The sequence below is a fragment of the Rosa rugosa genome, chromosome 7 (genome assembly GCF_958449725.1).
Source record: "Rosa rugosa chromosome 7, drRosRugo1.1, whole genome shotgun sequence".
In the NCBI taxonomy this organism is placed as follows: domain Eukaryota; kingdom Viridiplantae; phylum Streptophyta; class Magnoliopsida; order Rosales; family Rosaceae; genus Rosa; species Rosa rugosa.
This window is the reverse complement of record NC_084826.1, coordinates 20708704-20730076: the sequence shown is the minus strand read 5'-3', so window position 1 is coordinate 20730076 and position 21373 is coordinate 20708704. Positions and strand designations below refer to the sequence as shown.

The following is a 21373-nucleotide window of genomic DNA, read 5'->3' as shown; positions in this document are numbered from 1 at the left end:
AAGTATCACGTTGATGTCAAAATATGTGTTTGGGTATCACATTGATACTTTTGAGAGTTCGGGTATCAAATTGGCCTTGGCAACATAGTTTGGGGAGGGTAACTGAATTTTTCTCTTTTACTAAATACACAACCCAAATTACCTAAAATATCCTTAAACTAAAAAACCGTGAAATACAATATTATTTAACTACATTAAGGCTACTATTTAATTTGATTAGTATATATTAACGTATTAGTGTTTTATAATTGACCATATTAATTACTTGTGTTAGAAATAGGTTTTGTATTATTTGAGTTCTCATCCACCAAACACCATATTGATCAAGTATAAAATTTTGAGTTGAACATTCAACCAAAACTGTATCAGTAGTTTCTTTACAATGGCGGAACTACGAAATTGTCATTGGATGGTCAAACAAATTAACAATTACAAAGTTTTATACCTCTGATGTTTTATATTGGATAATAAATTGACTAATCATAACTTTAAAAAGAAAAAGAAAAAAAGAACTAAAAGTGGGAGTAAAGCTCTGGGTATAGGTATTACGTCCCCCTCGATGCGGTTACCTCAAATAAATAATAATAATATGGGCGTGGGGGTGAGCCTCCTAGCCTGACTAGGTTCCAAACCCCTTTATAAAAAAAAATAAAAAAATAAAAAACTAAAAGTGGGAGTAAAGCGATTTGTTTTTGTTTTTTTTTTTTTTGAAGGGAATGACGTCAAACTACATTAAGTGAAACCTGAGGAGTACATGTAGCGATGTAAAAACATCGAAAGAAAAACAATAAAACATAGCAAGATGCACAAACACATCTAAAATGTAGCAAAACAATAAAGGATAACAAAATGCACAGACGCATCTAGATTGAAAAGTAACAAGGATGTGACTTGATGCCAAACGACATCGCTGCACTGCATATATCACAAGAGCAGTGTAAATATGATAGTAACCGTAACCGGTGATATGAACACCTAGAAGAGGAGATTCGCTCACCAGGAGTTCGAAAGTAACCGAGGATGTCAGAAACTCAAAAATTAGTAAACGAACTCTCAAGAACCAGAACCAATACCGAATCGATATGAGCAGCTGTCTCGGATCCAAGATCCGAAAAGGAATACCACCGGGGTCCCAAATACGGATCCAAATCTGACCTGAATCCAAAATGAAATCCGCCGAGGCAAACTTGACAAAGGTCCAGGCCCAACATAATCTCATTTGGGCACCCAACCACTTGGGCATCCTGGCTGCAGCCCAATTCTGGACACCCAAACATCTGAGCATCCTTCCAGATCTGCATCGCCGCTCCCCGGAGCTGCACTGTTTCACCTCTGACAACGCCAGGCGTACACCAGATCGAGGATCCCTTAGCCACCTGGAGGCCGAAGTGCAAATCCTCCAACCCTCAGATTCCAAAGAGCCTAATCGCAAAACCAAATGCATCCAGAACCGCCGCCGGAGTGGATATGCACATGGGGTCACCAACCACCGTCAAAGCAACAGATCGGCACCAAGACGCCGAATCGCCACCATCGGAGAGGACCCTAACTCAGTGCCTCTTTCCATGAGAGGACCGGGATCCCATGTCTGGTTTGGGTCCACCAGACCACAACGCCGCCGTCCATCACCATCACTGATGCAGAGAGCATCAACGACATGGGTAACGGCTGTAGAGGGTGAACTCCATCGCCAACGCACAGAGATAAGAGTGCAACAACCCGATGGTTGAAGATGAGGGATTCTCGAATCCAAAGGACTCGACAGCCAAGGACCACTAACGCCATCGACGCAGGCCAAGGAAATCAGACGGCGAAACCCTAGGTTAAGCCGCCGCAAATGGGAGAGCGCAAGAGCTCTCATATTTTCGGCAGGACTTCAAAATAAATTTAAAAACATTTAATGCCATTGATTTTGAAATTACTATAGTTCTCACCCCATTTAATTACAATTTATTTAAGGAAAATTTAAATTAGATGGTTTCTAACTTTATTGTTGTTTTAAATGAGGATCCATGATTATTCAAAAAAAAAAAAAAATGAGGGTCCATGTATAGAAATTTATTGTGTTTATAATTATAGAATCATATAAGGAAGATAAGATTATTATTATTTTTCTTCTAATACGTAGATGTCTATTTTGGTCATTTAATCTACCTATAAAATCTGATTTGAAATATAAAATAATAGAGATGTGTATTAAGTAGTTTGGGGTGTGTATTTAAAATTTCTCAAATTTAAAATGAGGACTTCATGATAATTTTTAAATTAACGGTAAGATGACTTATATATTAAATAAATAATATCTTAATTTCATATATAAAACACTCATCCAACCGTTCTGTGAAAATTCTCAATGATGTAAATCTAAGGGTTATTGAGCATAAATTCTTTGGTCAGCAACTGATCAGGTGAACACCACTGATTGCTTAACAAAAATGTTCATCTGGTCGTATTGACCAAGAAAATAATGTTCAACCACCTTTGGATGTAAATCCAATGGCAGAGATAATTATTATTAAGTTGAGGTGTTTTGTTTTCCACCATTGAATGTAAATCTAAGGGTTATTGAGCATAAATTCTTTGGTCAGCAACTGACCAGGTGAACACCACGGTTACTCTTATAAGTCTTCACTAGAGATTCTCTCCTTGATTTCATTGCTTAATTAACATTTCTAATAAATTCTTTGGATATAAATGTGAAAATTGAAAATTGCCTTTCAAAAAAAAAAAAAAATGTGAAAATTGAAAACATACGTACCAAAATCTTTTCTTTTAATTCGAAAGATGTAACGATTCATCTTTTAATTGGTAAGATGTAAAGATTCATCTTTTAATTTCATACACATTATATAAACCAGGCACCAGGCCAGCATTTTTTGTCCTCATCAAGAGATTGAAACTAATGATAACCAAATCGAAAAAGTTCGACGAAGGTCACAATGCATCCCCATTGCTTCCTTGCACTACTTGTTTTACTCATTCCTCTTGGGATTCACGGGCAAAGCACTTGGACGCCCGTGGATCACCTAAAAATTAGTAGGGATCGCAAAGTTTGCAATAGACGATTACAACTTGCGCACCACCGAGAAGTTGGTGTATCAGAATGTGGTTTCAGGCCGGTTCAGGACTACAGGAGACAACACCTATTCTGATGTTATCATTGCCTTACCCAGCTGTGAACTGTGAGGCTGGTACTTGGGGCACATCAGGATCACTAGCTAAATTATTCCTCTTCCGCAAAGTTACCCAGCTGTGAACTATGAGGCTGGTTTATTTTTCATGTAGGGTTTGAAAAGCATTGATTAAAGGAGGTTCTTTACTTGCTATGTCTCAAGTCCCAATCTCTTATAACAATATTAAGTTCCTTCCATGATAAAATTCTCATGTTTTATCATATTCTTTGGAATTTCATTCATTAAATAATATTAGTTTCATGTAGTCCTAGACTAACACGAGATCACACTGAGTTAGTCTATCACTGCATGGAGCCAGGCTCAAACAGCTTACCATTATAGGGGTAATTGTACCTTTGTAGCGATGCATTATCGTACCGTAGATGGAGCAATGGTAGATGAACCTGGGAAGGGAAATTGAATTTTCCAATCGAACCTGTTTCCCCTGGTCTACCTAGGACTGCTCCAATCTTTCAAAGATGGCAAGACCAAGGTTTGCTGTAGGGTTGTCCATGTCAAAACATACTTCTTTGACATTGAGAACTCTGATCTACCTTTCAAAACCCTAGCCTCCCCCAAGACACACTGGGAGAGGGTTATTAAAGTAATGCTTTTGATTAATTGCAAAGTCGATCATGTTAACATGCAGCTGGATCCCATTTTTGCCATTATGCAAAGCAGAGATTTCTGTATCTCATTATCCTCAAACTTTGATGATTCTGAGTAGTCTCTTGCATCCAATAGCCATAAGTGAAGCACTCGAGTTTTTATTAAATTACAGAAACCCTTGATTTTTACAGAACTGATGAGAAAATCCAATACCATGGATCACAGAAGTTTCCTGAAATAAGTTACACCATCAGGGGAAAGGCAACATTTCACCTTTCCCTCATTTTTAGACTAAAAAATAATAATTTAGTATTGGCTTATTATTACAAATTAGTTGAAGGACTTTGAGCTGTCTAAGGCGACAAGACATCACACCCCTCTGCCCTTCAAGACATGCCTTTTAAGACCTGGAATATGAACATTTGTTATATAGTCTTTCCAATCTAAGCTTCCAACATCAAATTCAAACTTCTTCTTTTCTTCTTCAGACATGCTCTCCATTAGTCTCTCAGTGTTGCTGTTATCAAACCTGCATCAAGTGTTCAATTGAAATTATGTATTCAACAACCGTCTCACATATGCCTAGTCATAATCTAAATGAAGTCACAATGGGATTGTTGATAGCTACCATACCTTCCACCATAGAAAGTATAAGGCTCATAAATACTAGCCAAGTACTTTGCTTGCTCTACTGACTTTCTGCACATCGTCTCAAGTTTCTGAGACAGCTTCCCATTCGAGGAAGCCAAAGCTGTCAACCCGCTTCGTTGAATGGCATCTCTCCAAATGTGAGCAGAGAAATCTTCCATGGAGCTGAAGAGCTTCATTGATGGAACGTTGATTGGCCTGCCTTTCGAGTCCATACAGGGTGAGGAGTTGTAATGTTCATACATCAGTCTACACAAATCTTGGAAGTTTAATGGGTTCACAACTGATGAAGTAATCTGGTAGACATTGATGTCTGGTTTCTGAGCCATTCCATGCTTTGCAATGGCAGCCAAAGTTGCGTTAACAACCATGTCAGCCGGAACCTGAGCATTCATGTCAAGAGATCAGATATATTCAGAGATTAAAAATGTGATTTTCTGGATTTTTTTATTTTGATCCGAGTGTGATTTTCTGGATGATGAACACTTTTTTGTATATATTAGTAGATAGAGATTAAATACCACATCAAGTACCCCATTAGGGTCTACTAGAAAACCTGTGAGCTGTCCTTTTCCATAGTATAAAACAATTGGATCCATCATCCTGAGAACATAGAGAGAATTGATGAATGTTTATTTCAAAGCTTATGGAAAAGCAATTTCAGACTAAAGGCAACTACACTTTAAAGATCTACCTATTTCCTTGCATCCATCCAGGAAATGGCTCTTTGCAAGTGCTTTCGATGACACTAGGTCGGATTATGACTACTGGTACATCACCTCTCATATCATCAATCAGCATTTCTCCCATGGCCTTGGTGAATACATATGTATCTTGCCATCCATATTTTCTAGCCCTGATTATATGATAATCTTGTCATGTTAAAACAATAAATCAATGATCAATGTATTTCAGATCTCAACCTGGTTCTTTCGTTCAAATCTCTCAGTCCTATCTTGTTATCTTCTTGGAAACCAAGTAATTAGAGAAAAAGTTTGAAGAAATATAGAGCGCGAAACTCATTACCTTTCTAAACCCAGATCTTTCATCTTTTGAGCTACCTCATTATCTTCATAAGCTCCCTTGGAGTTCATAGCCAACTTTATTTCATTTTCAACATCCAGTGGATCAAATCCTGGTGGGGTATCAGAGGTGGAATTCTCTCCTGTTATGCTTTCTCCTATATAAAATGGCTTTTCCATAATTCTCCCTTGTCTTTGTCCATTGACATATGCTGTACATTAGAGAAGGAAACAGATATTTAAAGTGATACCACAATTTCATAAATATTGCCATAGAACATCTCTTACCTGTTGATACTTGCAGAAAGAGCTTAAGTCTCTTGCACTTCTTTGCAAAGGCCATAAGGTGGCAAGGTCCTTTTGTGTTTATATCTAAAGCTACATCATATCTTCAAAACATAATGGTAGAAATCTATAACAATTAGAAATCACACAAACATAGAGTAGAAATCAGAACTTTCAGAGGTAAAAGGTCATCACCTTTCATGAAATGTTGTGTTAGCTGCAGAATTTATAACAACATCAACTTCTTTAGCAATCAAAGCAGCTATATCGTCTCCTAGCCCAAGATCCGATTCACATACATTTCCAACCACCGGAACTAGCTTGCTCAACATGAAGGCTTGGTAAGATTTTCCATAAGTTTGTCTAAGACCTTTGAAAAGCTCTGTGCTTATGATCTAAAGAACACCACCATACATCGCAACTCAGAGTTAGGAGCTCGGAAATGGAATATTGATGAATGGTTAGAGAAGGATCGAAAAAAGAAAAAAAATCAAGTTACAGGAAAAGTAAAATAAAAACATACTTCACTTTTTAATCTTTCCATTGCAGCCTCCTTGTTTTTGGCCTTGATCAAGAGATATATCTTCCCCACACCAGGTGCGGTCCGTAAAATCTTCTCAATAAGAACTGGATATTTAGACAAACAGAAAAAAAAAAAAAAAAGGGCTTTTGCTGAATATATGTAGTTTTTATGGAAATGCATAAACATGTGGCATAATGACCAAGATATATACATGCGCGTAAAGAATGAACCTTTTGCTAGAAACCCGGTTCCGCCAGTAATGAAGAACCCTTTTCCTTTAAGAAACTTTACAATTCCAATACCGTCATGCATCTCCACAAAAGGCACCAAATCCTTGACTGCAATGTTGTTCTCCTTCTGGACCTTCTGATCATTTGGAGACAAAACAAGGCTTCCTGCGTCCATTAGAGTTGCGGCAGAAGAAAAACCACTAATCTTTTTGGCATTTCCACCTGATGATGCTCCTTGGCACACAGCCAAACTACTCTTTTTTCTCCTCAACAAGCACCAATCCCACTTTTCTGACAGTCTCGCAAGTTTATTTGGTGCATTAATCGTTGAAGAGAAAGAGCTCAGCAATGAAGCTTCCATCACTGCCAAGGAAGAATGGGAAGCAATTAAGATCAGATCATGAAAGAGAAAAAAAGAAAAGAAAAAGAGGTCAACAAACAAAGTATAACTTGTTTGAAGTTAAAAATGCATGGTTGGCTTGAAACCTTAGCTAAACACTTCATGAACCAAAATGAAAAGGAAGCAAGTAAACTACCTAAACTCTAAAAGATTGAAGAGGGTTTGGTTTGGGTATAAACTTTGAAGAGAGGAAGATGGGAGGTAGGTGATTATATAGTGACATTATTTGGCAGAAGGGCAATCTTTTTGCCAACTCCTTCACACTATTTTACCGACGGCTAAGTTGGCGGGAACTCTTCTCCTCTCCACTGGGTTTTGATAATTGATTAGTGTTCTTTGGGTGAGGTAGGTTTTCTATGCTTATCAATATATTCAAACCCAAAAATGCAGGGGTAAAAAAGGGTGTGGGAGATCCAAAAAAGGGCTCAAATGTATACAATGCATAATTGCATATAGCTAGTTTGCTGGGGAAATCGGTCAATGCATTTACTATATGTAATTTACGAATTTATTCCTTCATTTTTTTTTTTCTGAACTTATTTTAACAAATATTATGTATTTTAATATCACTTCTTCTCAACTAGCGTTTGTAGTCCAACGGTTAGGATAATTGCCTTCCAAGCAATAGACCCGGGTTCGACTCCCGGCAGACGCATTCTGTTACTTCTATTCTTTGAAAGACTTTTTTCTTACGAGAAACTGAAAATCATATGGATAACTGGATGTGTTATTGTGGGGTTTCACCCTTCCTCCTATGGATTGTGGTTGTGTGAATAATCATCAAGGAAATAACAATAAAGGAAGACATTTGTCGGCAATTTGGAGGTTATAAGAACACTTCTTGGATCTTGAAAGAGAACAACTACACAAAGCATGAAATGGTATGGAAAGATGGAATAATCTATCTCTTCCCCTTCTTTCTTCCAATCAAAGCCAAGACTATAATCATGAACTCTCTCTGTCCATCTCTTTGTCCCTCTCACTATCTTACTTTCAAGTTTCAACACCATCAAACCACCTTAACTCCCAAATCTAGTCATATACGGAACTAATTTCAAAAATGGATATCGTCAGGTATATGACACATTAAGTCTAAACCTCCTCTCACACTCTAATCTACTCCAGCTTGATCAGAATTAGATTTGTAATCAAATCCAATCTGTTGTACTTGAACCAGACACAGCCATAGTACCTCCGCTTTGAAGTTTCATCGTTGTGTTGTGTTTTTTTGTTGGGTACAAGATAAGGGCAGTTTGGGAAAGTAATTGGTTTAATTAGATATATTTAAAAACAAATAAATTTGCTGGGTATACTAAGAAGTTTGCTGGGTACATTTAGAAACACCCAAAACTTATCTTGGACTCTTGGAGAAGTTGTAATGCACACCCTCTATACGTGAACGTCATTGATAAATGAAATAATTGTCATTCACGTGAAGAACTATCAAGGAACCAAATTGGTTATCTTGCATATATGAATAAATCATCATCAATTACATCATTTGCCAAACAATCACCTTGGCTTATTCTTTACCAATTTTAATATTGACCATGACTAGACATCAACTTGAAGAACAACAAATGTAAGAAAGTTAAGTTATTTAATCTTCTAGCGATATACCAACCTCATTGATTTGAGAAAGAACAAAAGACTTTATTGATATGTGGCCGAATTAATTAGTAATTACCTTATTGTAGTCATTCATTAAGTAATTAATTCCACTATAAGTTAAAAATTATAGTAAAAGAATGTATTAAACAAAAATTTAAGATACATAGCCGATGAAATTTTCTTTTTTGAAGTTTTTTTATTTGTTTATTTCATGAGGAGGGGCATAGCTGGAAGTTTAATGAAAAATTTAGACAAAAGAATATAACGGGCATTAAGTACTCATCTTGGATTCTTGGAGAAATTCACGTATAAAACGTCATTGATTCTTGGAGAAGTACTCCCAATTACTTAATGCCCAATCTCTATACATGAACGTCATTGATAAATGAAAAATTGATAGACTGCTATCATTGATAAATGAAATAATTGTCGTTCACGTTAAGAACTATCAAGGAACCAAATTGGTTATCTTGCATATATGAATACATCATCATCAATTACATCATTTGCCAAACAATCACCATGGCTTATTCTTTACCAATTTTAATATTGACTATGACTAGACATCGACTTGAAGAACAACAAATGTAAGAAAGTTAAGTTATTTAATCTTCTAGCGATATACCAACCTCATTGATTTGAGAAAGAACAAAAGACTTTATTGATATGTGGCCGAATTAATTAGTAATTACCTTATTGTAGTCATTCATTAAGTAATTAATTCCACTATAAGTTAAAAAATTATAGTAAAAGAATGTATTAAACAAAAATTTAAGATACATAGCCGATGCAATTTTCTTTTTTGAAGTTTTTTTATTTGTTTATTTCATGAGGAGGGGCATAGCTGGAAGTTTGATGAAAAATTTAGACAAAAGAATATAAGGGGCATTAAGCTCATCTTGGATTCTTGGAGAAGTTCACGCATAAAACGTCATTGATTCTTGGAGAAGTACTCCCAATTACTTAATGCCCAATCTCTATACATGAACGTCATTGATAAATGAAATAAATGTAGTTCACGTGATGAATAACTAACAAGCAACCAAATTGGTTGAAACATATTAAAAGATGTTATAAAACAATCAAATATATCTTGCATATATGAATACATCATCATCAATCACATCGTTTGCCAAACAATCACCATGGCTCATTCTTTACCGATTTTAATTATGGATCATGAAGATATTGACATATATGGAATTTTTTAAAATCTTAGAGACATCAACTTGAAGAACAACAAATGTAAGAAAGTTAAGTTATTCAATCTTCTAGCGATATACCAACCTCATTGATGTGAGAAAGAAGAAAAGTAATTAGTAATTACTTTATTGATATGTGGCCAAATTAAATAGTAATTACCTCATTGTAGTCATTCATTAATTTGCAATTAATTCCACAATAAGTTAAAAAATTATAGTAAAAGAATATATTAAACAAAAATTTAAGATACATAGCTGATGAAATTTTCTTTTTTGAAGTTTCTATATTTGTTTATTTCATGAGGAGGAGCATAGCTGGAAGTTTGATGAAAAATTTAGACAAAAGGATATATGGGCATTAAGTACTCATCTTGGATTCTTGGAGAAGTTTTATACGTGAACGTCATTGATTCTTGGAGAAGTACTCCCAATTACTTAATGCAGAACCTCTATACGTGAGCGTCATTGATAAATGAAATAATTGTGAAATAATTGTAGTTCACTCGAAGAACTAACAAGCAACCGAATTGGTTGAAACATATTAAAAGAGGTTATAAAATAATCAAATACATCTTGCATATATGAACATCGTTTGACAAAAAATCACCATGGCTCATTCTTTACCAATTTTAATATTGACCATAACTATATGGATCATGAAGATATTGACATATATGGAATTTTTTAAAATCTTAGAGACATCAACTTGAAGAACAAAAAATGTAAGCAAGTCAAGTTATTCAATCTTCTAGCGATATACCAACCTCATTGATGTGAGAAAGAAGAAAAGTAATTAGTAATTACTTTATTGATATGTGGCCAAATTAAATAGTAATTACCTTATTGTAGCCATTCATTAATTAGCAATTAATTCCAAAATAAGTTAAAAAAATTATAGTAAAAGAATGTATTAATCAAAAATTTAAGATAAAATATTATAGTAAAAGAATGTATTAAACAAAAATTTAAGATACATAGCTGATGAAATTTTCTTTTTTGAAGTTTTTTTATTTGTTTATTTCATGAGGAGGAGCATAGTTGGAAGTTTGATGAAAAATTTAGATAAGAGAATGTAAGGGGTGTGCATTAAGTAATTGAGGGGGTGTATTTAAAATTTCTCACGATTCTTGGTACATGTCATTTTTTAACATAAATGCAGTTTTTTTTTTCTTCTTTCTAAAATACCATCTTGGATTCTTGGTATAAATCATCTTGGTGTTTCCACCTAAATTTGGCAAGGCCTACGTGGCAGAAAAGTGGGCTCGACCCACAAGGCGTAATGAATGACTGCGGCTAATCAGCCACTACATAATTAATGACTGCTATTGAATGCCCGTGGTGTAATGAATAGCCGCGATTGAATGGTGTTAGTCAAGTTCATAAAGGTCATTAGATGCAAGTGTTAAAATGATTCAGGATATTTAAAAGCGCAGAGATTAAATGCACTATTATGAGTTTTAATTATCAGGTTAACAGTTACTGCATTCAAAGGCATGTAACCGCGCATTGATTCTCAACTTTGAATTCACGCAGTCAATACAGTCTCGAAACTTACAGTCAAGATTGTATCTTTTTCTTTATTCAGTAATGTATCATTCACTATAAAAAGGACCACATGCATTCGGTAGTTTCATTAAATGAACTCATTAAGAAAATCACCAAAAAGGACCACATGCATTTGGTAGTATACTTACTAGTACTTGTTGGTGTAGTACATTTAAATTTCGAGACAAAATTTCTTTAAAGAGGGTAGAATGTAATACCCCGAAAATTCATTATTATTTTTCGAGGATTTTTTGAAATTTATTCGGTGGTTGTTGGTACGAATAGGTAGTTCGGGGATGATGTGGAAGTATTACGGACGAATACTTACTTGAAACGTTTTATTTTCGAGGGGTCAAAAGGTTGACATTTTTATTCGTTGGGTTTCTCCAAAAACTTCCTTCACAAAAGTTGTAGAGCGCGTTGATACGAGTACGTGGACATGCGGCACGCATAAATTTGAGTTCGTACGAGAAAGTTATGGTCAACGGAAAAATCTACCATTTTCGGAAACTTGCTATAAATAGAGGATTTCCGGAAAAGGAATTCACTTTCCTTTTTCGTGCGTTTCTAGAAAATTCCAAAAAATCCATTCTCTCTCAACTTCAGGCTGACTCAACTCGGACCCGGTATTCCGACCTAGCCGGAACTCGTTACTTCGGCGACTACAGACGACGACGCCAACTCAGATCGACTTCTCTCCTTGTTTCGGTCCTTCCTACGGTGGTCTCTTGCGGCGATTCTCACCCACGGTGGCGGATCGAAGTGGCGAAGTCGAGCAGCGGCGGACCTGGTTGGTTCTCCGTGCTCCGGTGACGGCAAGGCTCGAAACCGGTCTCATTTTGCTCCCGGAAGCATCCTCTTTTAGTCCTAGGTGGTGGTGTTGATCGATTTGTACCGTAGGAGCTTCAACTCAAGAAGAATAGTGATTTTGGGCTTGCGGCGGTGATCTAAGCTGAGTTGGCTCAAATCCCAGGTATTAAAGTTGATCCTTGTGTTGAGCCCTCCAAGTTGGACGGTTGGATTGAGCTGATTAGGATAATTGCCTTCCAAGCAATAGACCCGGGTTAGACTCCCGGCAGAGGCTTTTTTTTTTTTTCTATTTATTTTTCTTTCTATATTTGCCTTTGGAAAGAACTTCGCTGACCAGCCCTGGTCAGGGTGGGCTGACCACAGCCAATAAAAATTTGACAGCTGTCCATTTATAAAAAAAAAAAAAATTTGCTAGTTGAAACCCCAAACAGAGAAAAGAGATCTCATTTACCGTTTCGGTCTTCTCCAAATCTAACCCCCCCCCCCCTCTCTCTCTCTCTCTCTGTCTTTGCATTCTTTCACTGAATTATAGGGATTGGAAGCGATGGGTATTGGATTGAAATAGAGATAGCGATTGGATTCGAAGAGATGGAGCGATGGGTATTGGAATCGAAGCGAGACGATGGGTACTGGATCACTGATTAGGCGGTATAAAATTTTGTTTCGGTGTTCTAATCCAAAGAGTTCGATCATCAATTCTGGGTAATTAGATTTCGATTTGTGTTCTCGTTTAGCTTCTTGAAACTCTTTCGATGACAAAAGTTGGTTACTTGATTCTAATTGGATACCCTGTTGCAGGTTAATGGATAGTGAAAATTGTACAAGCTTGGGCAATCAACCAATAAGTGATTCCGAGGACTTACAAGGTAAAGAGCAGTGTGATGATTCTCATTGTGAGCCTACTGATGATTTGCATGTAGTGAATGAAATTGAAAACAATGAAGAGGCAATTGAAGAGGTGATACTTGGAAAAGAGTTTATAGATGTTGAGAGTGCATATAAGTCCTATAAGAATTATGGTGGCAAACATGGATTCAATGTGAGGATAAGAAACAGTAGAAAAAACAATGAGGAGTTTTTCATGTTCACTGAGGAGTTTTAGCTCAATTATTTGATCTGCTATAATGATTCTTTTATTCTTTGATTCCTTTCTTTTGTGAAGGTTGCAGAACACAAATATGTTATATTAAAGCCCTCCTTATCTTTAGCTGAAAGGAGGAAACGAAAAACTTTTCAAGGTAGATCTATTGAGGTCCAAACTTAGAGTCAGAGGGCTTTAATATAACATGCATCTGCTATGTCGCAGATGATGGATGGCTTAGTGCATTACTATATAGCAATATTTCCTTTAGGTTTATTACTGAGCATTACTTTTGGTTGTGTTTTTTCTTGAGCATTACTTTTCTTTTATGAATTGGAAGTTATTCAGTAGTAGCGTCTCTTTAGACCAAAGGAGAAACCAGCAATTACTATCATGCTTTCTTGTAATGCTTAGGCCAATGTCGTTCTCAATGTTGCATTATTTCTCGAGAGAACATTATTGTTGACTATTCGTTTCTTTGATAACTGTGTTTAGGAAGGTGAGATTGGAACTTGGGACCTCAGATGTGGGGTGAATGCTGAGTAAAGAGGATGAGATTTTGGATGACTACCCTGCTGAAGCTTATTTGCTTTTGGATACTGCTGAAGCTTATTTGTCTATAGAAGCTTCAGTCAACAGCTGATATTGTATTGAACTAGCAACCGTTAACTTTTCTGAAGGGTCCTTTTTATAGTTCAAGTTATTTTGGAGAAGACCGTGTATGAATGAATGTGCTTCAGTTTTGCTATCTGATTTTGGTGCAAAGGGTGTTCTGTGAAATGGAAAGTCTGTAAATTTAATAGAATTTGATTGGGATTTTACCCTTTTTCAAGATGATCGATTTACTCTTCAACTGGGTCAATTTGTGCCTTCGGATGTACACCCTTTAACTAGCTAGTTTTTGTGCTTGTGATTTACATTGTAACTGGGAGAATTAGTGCTTACTCATTTCCTTTGCAACTCGGCTTTTGCTCATTATTGTTCCGCATCCCATACCAACATTTGTGTATGTTGATATCCGTTGTTGGTTTTCAAGCTTTACAACACTTAGTTGAACTTCTTGTGATTGTTTTAGAGAATGCGATCTTCTTGGACAAGTTGTTAAGCATTGTACAATGATCCTCGTTCAAGCGATATATTTTTGCATTTCATCCATTGATATACATGTTCCATCATTAGGGTTTTCATTTATCATAATCTTTTTTTCAATTTCAATCCTTTGTGAACTTCTACTCTCTGTTTTTGCTACAGAAGCAAATAATGAATACAATTGGCTATGCAGATTACTGCAACATTCTTACAAGATAACAACCAAAACCTCAAACATTAAACAACCAAAACCCCAAAGATGTCAAAATACATGTAAATCTCTAATAAATCTGAGAGCATTGATACACAAATTGCAAACCAAAATTGAACCATCACAGAACAAACATCGAATTCTACACGCATAGTAGAGACTCATTTGTTCTTCAATAGAGCAATCCACACTCATTTGTTCTTCAATAGAGCAATCCAGTACAATTTTCACTATCCATTAACCTGCAATAGGGTATCCAATTAGAATCAAGTAACCAACTTTTGTCATCGAAAGAGTTTCAAGAAGCTAAACGAGAACACAAATCGAAATCTAATTACCCAGAATTGATGATCGAACTCTTTGGATTAGAACACCGAAACAAAATTTTATACCGCCTAATTAGTGATCCAGTACCCATCGTCTCACTTCGATTCCAATACCCATCGCTCCATCTCTTCGAATCCAATCGCTATCTCTATTTCAATCCAATACCCATCGCTTCCAATCCCTATAATTCAGTGAAAGAATGCAAAAGGAAACCCGTATTGAGAGAGAGAGAGAGAGAGGGGGGGGGGGGGGGGGTTAGATTTGGAGAAGACCGAAACGGTAAATGAGATCTCTTTTCTCTGTTTGGGGTTTCAACTAGCAAATTTTTTTTATTTTTTATAAATGGACAGCTGTCAAATTTTTATTGGCTGTGGTCAGCCCACCCTGACCAGGGCTGGTCAGCGAAGTTCTTTTCTTTGCCTTTTGGTGTAATTTGATTTCGAATTCATAGTTCATAGATGTGCGTTGCTAATTGACTGATTCCCACACGTACAATGTTTAGTGTTGTACATGTGAAAACGTGAAATGATCGTGTTCAATCATACTGCTGCAAATTTCTTAGTTAACCCCACTGTTCAAACGATTCAGATGGCTGGCTGTTTGGCCGGTTTAGTTCCAGTCCTGAGAAGCACTGCTTTAGAGTCAAAAGTCAAGAACTAAAACTCGAGAACTAAACTCCGAAACGGACGTGTTTTCAAAACCCTTCTTCGCATCCAAACGACTTGCACATATGACACGTCGCAGTGTCCAATTGTTGTCCAGGCATAGCATTTATGGGAAATGTTATCCCAGTAAACAGTCCGACGTATTATCTACATATTTGTAACCAAAGTGCAATCAACACACTGGTATTGAGCCACAGCACTGTTCGGCACTTCCATACACCAGTGGCATGCCTCAGTAAGTATTGCATATTTATAACTAAACCATATATATGACCATGGAACCTTCCTTCTTTGAGCGAAAAAGAAGAGAAACAGAACGTAAAAACAAAGGATGACCAAGAGCGAGCAATATCTAAAATCTAAATACATGAGTACAGTACAGGCTGCAAAACATTTATCATCACAACAATACATTTATACATCTCTTATTTTTGTCTGAAGAAACTAAACATCTTAAGATCATTAATCACCAGACAAACACCGGGGACAATTGCACCGAAAACCAAATCCTTGTGACAGGAAACTCTGCCGAGCATCATGATCCATACTTGCATCAATATAGCATATCCGGAGCTCTTCCCCTGAAAATAATGAATAATGTAATTAGATTTCTTTGGGTCCTATTTGGAATGTAACCTGACAAAGTTTTTGTCATTTGTTGACAATCATGTCAATCAAAGAAACAGCTTTAGAAGATGGGTTGAAATGTTAACAAGAACAACATTACTGGCTACCTCCACTTGGATTCCTCCCACATTTTTGACCCAGTACATAGAAAAAGTGTTATAAATCCATAATACTAGACAACTCTGTACCACTGTTCAAAAAAAAGAAGAAAAAAGACAACTCTGTACCACAAAGCCAGTCTGGTAAAATTACGCATCTCCTATCCTGTAACTCAATCAACATAATGTGCACGCTTACTAACAATATGGTTATAGTAAAACCGTGGGCCTTGTACTAAGACAAATGTCTGAAACAACAAATTTGATGATCCTCTCTAAGGACTTCTCGTTGAATTTGAATCAAATGGACCCTTAGATGCGTGTTGAGGTCTGCCTTCTTTAAAAGAAATTGATAGCACTGGTGAATTAAAAAGGATGTCGGCAGGGCTATATCTGAAAGATGGCACTGGTGAATGCAAAGGCTATATCTGAAAGATGGCACTGGATCCCAGGGGTGCCCATTTTAGCACAGACGAAGCATGACGAAAGCAATTAGCGAGCATTGAGACAACGGGAAAGGTCACCAACAATTAAAAAAAAAAGGGTGGAGGTGGGGGAACCAAAAATGCCATTATAAAAACTATTGTATGTTTGACAAACCTTCATCCACATCACGAAGGGCCTTCAATCTCGCATCTGCATTATCTATCCATATAATGTGGGTATTTGGATCTGTAATAAAAAACCAGTTACTTTGAATCAGATATGAGATTGGTGATATAAATCCACTTACCCGTCAGAAATCCATAGTTCCATTTTTCATAGAATCCAAACCAGTGTATTCAATGTCTTATATCTTGTCTAAAACTAAATTTTATTTTAAACTTATATTTTTGTCATATAGAAGATGACTAAATGGAACCAAAAACTCCATCACTTTTGTGATAATTCATGATTAGCTGAATTACTTGTTGTGGTCGACTTCAATTGTATTTCTATGCCCTTACTATTAACAGAATATGCACTTCCATCAATAAAAAATAAACAAGGTAATAGAATTTTAACCAAAAGGATAAAAAGCAAAGGACATGAACTTACCACAATCATGATTATAAAAGGATGGAAGCATATAAACAGCATTCCCAACAGCAGCTTCAGATTCTATAGAGGCTGCTAATGATGACAGGAGATCATCGTATCCCCCAGCCAACTCAATACGAAATGCATTAATACGAATCCGGGCAAGTACGCCGATGTACCATTGTTTAGTCAAAACTTATAACGTCAAAGAAAATTATCATCCAAAAATGCTGCTACTAAAGTACAAGGGAAAAATCAATTTTGGATAGTAAAATCAAATTTCTGTCAGTTGGAGGATACAGGACATCTGTTCATCCGTGATATTTGAGTTTATGTAGGCATTCCTTAGCAAGCCGTACCCCTCTTCCATCTGAAAATTGTCACCTTATCGCATAAACTAATTGTTATTTGTCTTCCTGATAATGTATGAACTGATTGACTGGATGAATACTGTATTTTATGAAGCATTGAAACCCTTTAGTTGACCTAATCAGTTATAATCTATTCTCTGTGCATTTATCAATTTCCTTTACTCCTGCTCTGATGAAAAATGCACTTCCTCAATTACACATACAACTATTAATAAATGGAAATATGACTTGGCAGCAGCTTGAGAAAAGAAATAATAAATAAACTGTCAGAGAAATTACTAAAGTATAACCATAGGCAAATGAACTATCAATGAAATTACATCCAAGCATTTAAGTTGATTTCAAAGTTGGTTCGTTCAATCGGTTACCATAAATCAAGTAACTTCTGATGTCATCTTTAAAGAATTAATCAGATAGGTACTAACCTCAGAAATCATCTCCGGAGATAAGCTGGCAGGTTGGAGTATGTCAAGAAGGTTGGCAGGTGTAGCTCCTGACATAACCATACAAGCCAACCGCTTTACAAGTAGTGGATATTTCAAACCATTAGACCTTTAAAAGAGACAATTAGAAGTAATAAGAATAATAAACATATATTACCATTCACCAACCAAGTAATGTCTTGCATCTCTCAGGACAAAGAGCAGGTAATAATATATGTGTATATATGGCAAGAATAACCATATACTTCAAGGGTAGTTTTCACATGCATTGGTATTTCTCTTTTATGAAAAAGGTTTAATCGAAGTAATTTGGGGATCAAGGACAAACATTGCGGCTAGCGGTTGTTGTTGTTTGTCTGCTCATTAAGCCTTGTTAACGGGTAAAAAAGTTTAACCCATTTAAGAATAACAGATACTGAAAGAAACAAGGAAATCCAATGACTTCCATTAGATCCCAAATGGCTTTAAAGTGAAGTAGGTTGATGGTCTTCCTAGAATGCTATACATAACATGACGAAAGAAAACAGCAAAACAGAAAAATTTGTGCACATACTACACGTAACATGAGTAATTTATGCATGAAATTGGGCATTATTCTGTTATAGATATAAAGAGTGTGTCTTGGCGCAATGGTATGGCATCACGGTGAGTTTGAGTTGAGTTATAGGTGCATTGCTGACAGCTTTGTAAATTGGTCAGTCCGGTCATGTACCTGTTACCGCATACAACTAACTACTACCAAACAAAGAGGACTCACAACGATTGGCAGTGTTTTAATCTCTTCTGGAATTGGAGACATTGCTAAAGAATGGCAGGAAGCTAAGCAATTTTGTTGCGGAAACAAATGAATGAAATGAAGGGAAGCAAAGCGTACCGGCAGTAGTCATCATAAGCTGACCAATCTGCTGTCATCTCAATATCATGGAATCCCTACAAATCACGAAAACACACACAAATTGTAAGTGAGCTCCGACTCAACGAAAGCCAAACTCAGCAATTCTTTTTCAGAAGCAAAACATCAAACACTTGGTGGGCATTCCGCAAATATTGAATTACACATAGGCAACTAAGCAAAGGGCCACCTTAGCTTGTTGTCGACACTCCTCACTGCAATAGGAAACACGGTGGGGTTGAGAGGCGTCGGTGGTTTTGAGCTTTCGGAGGCAGAAGTAGCAGACCTTATGGAGGGCGGAGAGAGAAGGGTGAGACAGAAAGGGTTTGGCGGTGTGTAAGAGCTCACCGGTCTCGATTTTCCGGGTCGCGAAGACGCCTCGCCCGGATGACTCGGTGAGCGCGACTCGGATCGGAGGCGGTCCGGGTCGACCCGGATTCGCATTTTCCGGTGCGGTGGAGAAGGTGGCGGTAGCGGAAGAGAGAAACGGCTCGTTTTGGGTATTCGATGTTAAGAAGCGCGAAGCCCAACGGCTATAACGGACTATGGCACGCGCCATGTTTGACTCAACTCGCATCTCTCCAAAGCTTGATATAGGCTTTTTCTGATTAATAAAAAAAAAAAAAAAAAAATTTCGCAAACAGTACACCAAATAAAGGCCACTAATAATTCTTATACATAAAGTTCCAAACCAAACATTTTGGTACACGAAATCTGAAACTCGACCCACTATCAGTACACGACGTCAATTTTTGACACCAAAATGTCCATTATGCCCTCAGTTCTTTTTTCTTTTAATAAATTTTTTTTTCTGTTATTTTTTTTCCTTCGTTTTTTCTGTTATTTTTTTTCCTTCGTTTTTTCTGTTATTTTTTTTTCTTCTTCGTTTTTTTTTTTCCCTTCATTTTTATCTCTTTCTTTCTTTTCACATGACTAAATATTGGCTAAGTTACAAATATAAGCTGTAGGACCATAAATCTCACCAATTGGAGGGCAAGGGTGGCGTTGGAAGCGAGAGAGTGAGCGTGGAGGTGCAGAAGGCGGCGTTGGAAGCGAGGGAGTGAGCCCGGAAGAAGGAAGAAGAAAGAGATAAAAACGAAGGAAAAAAAATAACAGAAAAAACTAAGGAAAAAAAATAACAGAAAAAACGAAGGAAAAAAAAATAACAGAAAAAAAAATTATTAAAAAAAAAAAGAACTGAGGGCATAATGGACATTTTGGTGTCAAAAATTGACGTCGTGTACTGATAGTGGGTCGAGTTTTAGATTTCATGTACCGAAATGTTTGGTTTGGAACTTTATGTATAATAATTATTAGTGGCCTTTACTTGGTGTACTGTTTGCGAAATTTTCCCAAAAAAAAATGACAATCTCTACTACTATAAATGGAGGCCCTCTTTTGGTGTCAAAGAGCTTCACCAAATTTTGAAGTGTATAATACCCTTTCATAACATAATTATTAAATTAGGTCAATAAAATATAAATAGATAAAAGTGTAAATTGAAATTAAAAATAGCCAAATCACCACTATTCTATGTTCAAAAATTCCTTTTAGTTGACCATTTTCCTTTAACACAGTGTCACCCGCGAGAAACGCGGGCATGTTGCTAGTAATAATAAAAACACACACACAAAACTTGGTATCTTAACACGACACGAATCTGACACCATCCGAACCCATTGACAGCACTAATTTTTTTTTTTTTGGAAAACTTTGTTCATTTGACATAGCATCATATGAGATCATGAGACGTTATTTGGAATTTAATTACTTGATCGATTCTCACTGTTTCATTATTTTTTTATAAAGAGACAAGATTATGTTAGTATATTCATTATCAGTCTGAGACACGGCGATTTTCTTATGCGGTTTCTCAATGAAGCGCACAACAATATGTGATCGTTGTGCATAAGTTGCATGGGAAATTTTGAAGCCCACATAAAATGCATGCACTTTGGAGTTGCCCTGCTGCAAAGAAGAAGGTTTGGAAATGCGTTCATTTCGTTTTGGAGTGTGCAAAGATTATATGTTTTCTAGACTTGCATGTACTTAAATCATGTTTCTTTTGTGGCTTTAACACGAGCTAGAGATCGATTTTGTTTTTCATTACATGGTGGGTGTGGAGATTGAACTCATGAGATTGAAATGATTGAAATGATTTGAACTTTGTTTTTCATTACATTGTTTTTCTTCGGCTTGAACTCATGAGATTGAAATGATTTGAACTTTGTTTTCGTGTTAAGACATCTCATGTGAACTATAAGCTTAAAAAGTCATTCTATATGGTATGTCTATTAATTAGTGAATGAGTTATGGCAATATATAGTACAAAAAAAAATGGTTTTGTATTTTATTCTTAGTATCTTGTATCACATAGCATTGTTTATTCAACAATTTTACTTTTCTTTAAATTTATTTAAGATATTGGAGTAAACTAACCAATAAGAACAGAAGTTAATAGAAGGATTAGAAGGAAAAAAGGAAAGTCAAC

General features: G+C 36.3%; 3 protein-coding genes and 1 non-coding gene across 6 annotated transcripts; 2 read left to right on the top strand and 2 right to left on the bottom strand.

Moving 5' to 3' along the window:
* Window positions 1-3920: 3920 nt before the first annotated feature.
* LOC133719818 (fatty acyl-CoA reductase 2, chloroplastic) lies at window positions 3921-7168 on the bottom strand. 3 transcript variants are annotated; one of them, XM_062145992.1, is made up of 10 exons: window positions 7027-7168; window positions 6491-6853; window positions 6261-6364; window positions 5933-6132; window positions 5741-5841; window positions 5457-5664; window positions 5125-5286; window positions 4952-5033; window positions 4416-4813; window positions 3921-4311 (listed from the first exon to the last, which is right to left on the bottom strand). In XM_062145992.1, exons 2-10 carry the CDS (start codon window positions 6849-6851, stop codon window positions 4152-4154), a joined length of 1776 nt encoding a protein of 591 aa, XP_062001976.1. In that variant the 5' UTR covers window positions 6852-6853; window positions 7027-7168; the 3' UTR covers window positions 3921-4151. The 3 variants fall into 3 exon arrangements, with proteins under 3 accessions (XP_062001976.1, XP_062001977.1, XP_062001975.1); XM_062145993.1 differs by having other exon boundaries at window positions 6977-7075; XM_062145991.1 differs by lacking the exon at window positions 7027-7168 and adding an exon at window positions 6941-6964.
* Window positions 7169-7473: 305 nt separating this feature from the next.
* Window positions 7474-7545, top strand: TRNAG-UCC (transfer RNA glycine (anticodon UCC)). The gene has a single exon. It is a non-coding gene; the product is annotated as a tRNA-Gly (tRNA).
* Window positions 7546-12630: 5085 nt separating this feature from the next.
* Window positions 12631-13160, top strand: LOC133723021 (uncharacterized). Its single transcript, XM_062149856.1, has 2 exons — window positions 12631-12760; window positions 12857-13160. The coding sequence occupies exons 1-2, from the start codon at window positions 12681-12683 to the stop codon at window positions 13158-13160; spliced, it is 384 nt and encodes a 127-aa protein (XP_062005840.1). The 5' UTR covers window positions 12631-12680.
* A 2590-nt stretch (window positions 13161-15750) lies between these two features.
* On the bottom strand, window positions 15751-19491 carry LOC133721648 (histone-lysine N-methyltransferase ATXR4). The gene is made up of 7 exons (XM_062148325.1): window positions 19073-19491; window positions 18865-18920; window positions 17973-18099; window positions 17477-17546; window positions 17195-17371; window positions 16757-16828; window positions 15751-16012 (listed from the first exon to the last, which is right to left on the bottom strand). Exons 1-7 carry the CDS (start codon window positions 19457-19459, stop codon window positions 15894-15896), a joined length of 1008 nt encoding a protein of 335 aa, XP_062004309.1. The 5' UTR covers window positions 19460-19491; the 3' UTR covers window positions 15751-15893.
* Window positions 19492-21373: the final 1882 nt, after the last annotated feature.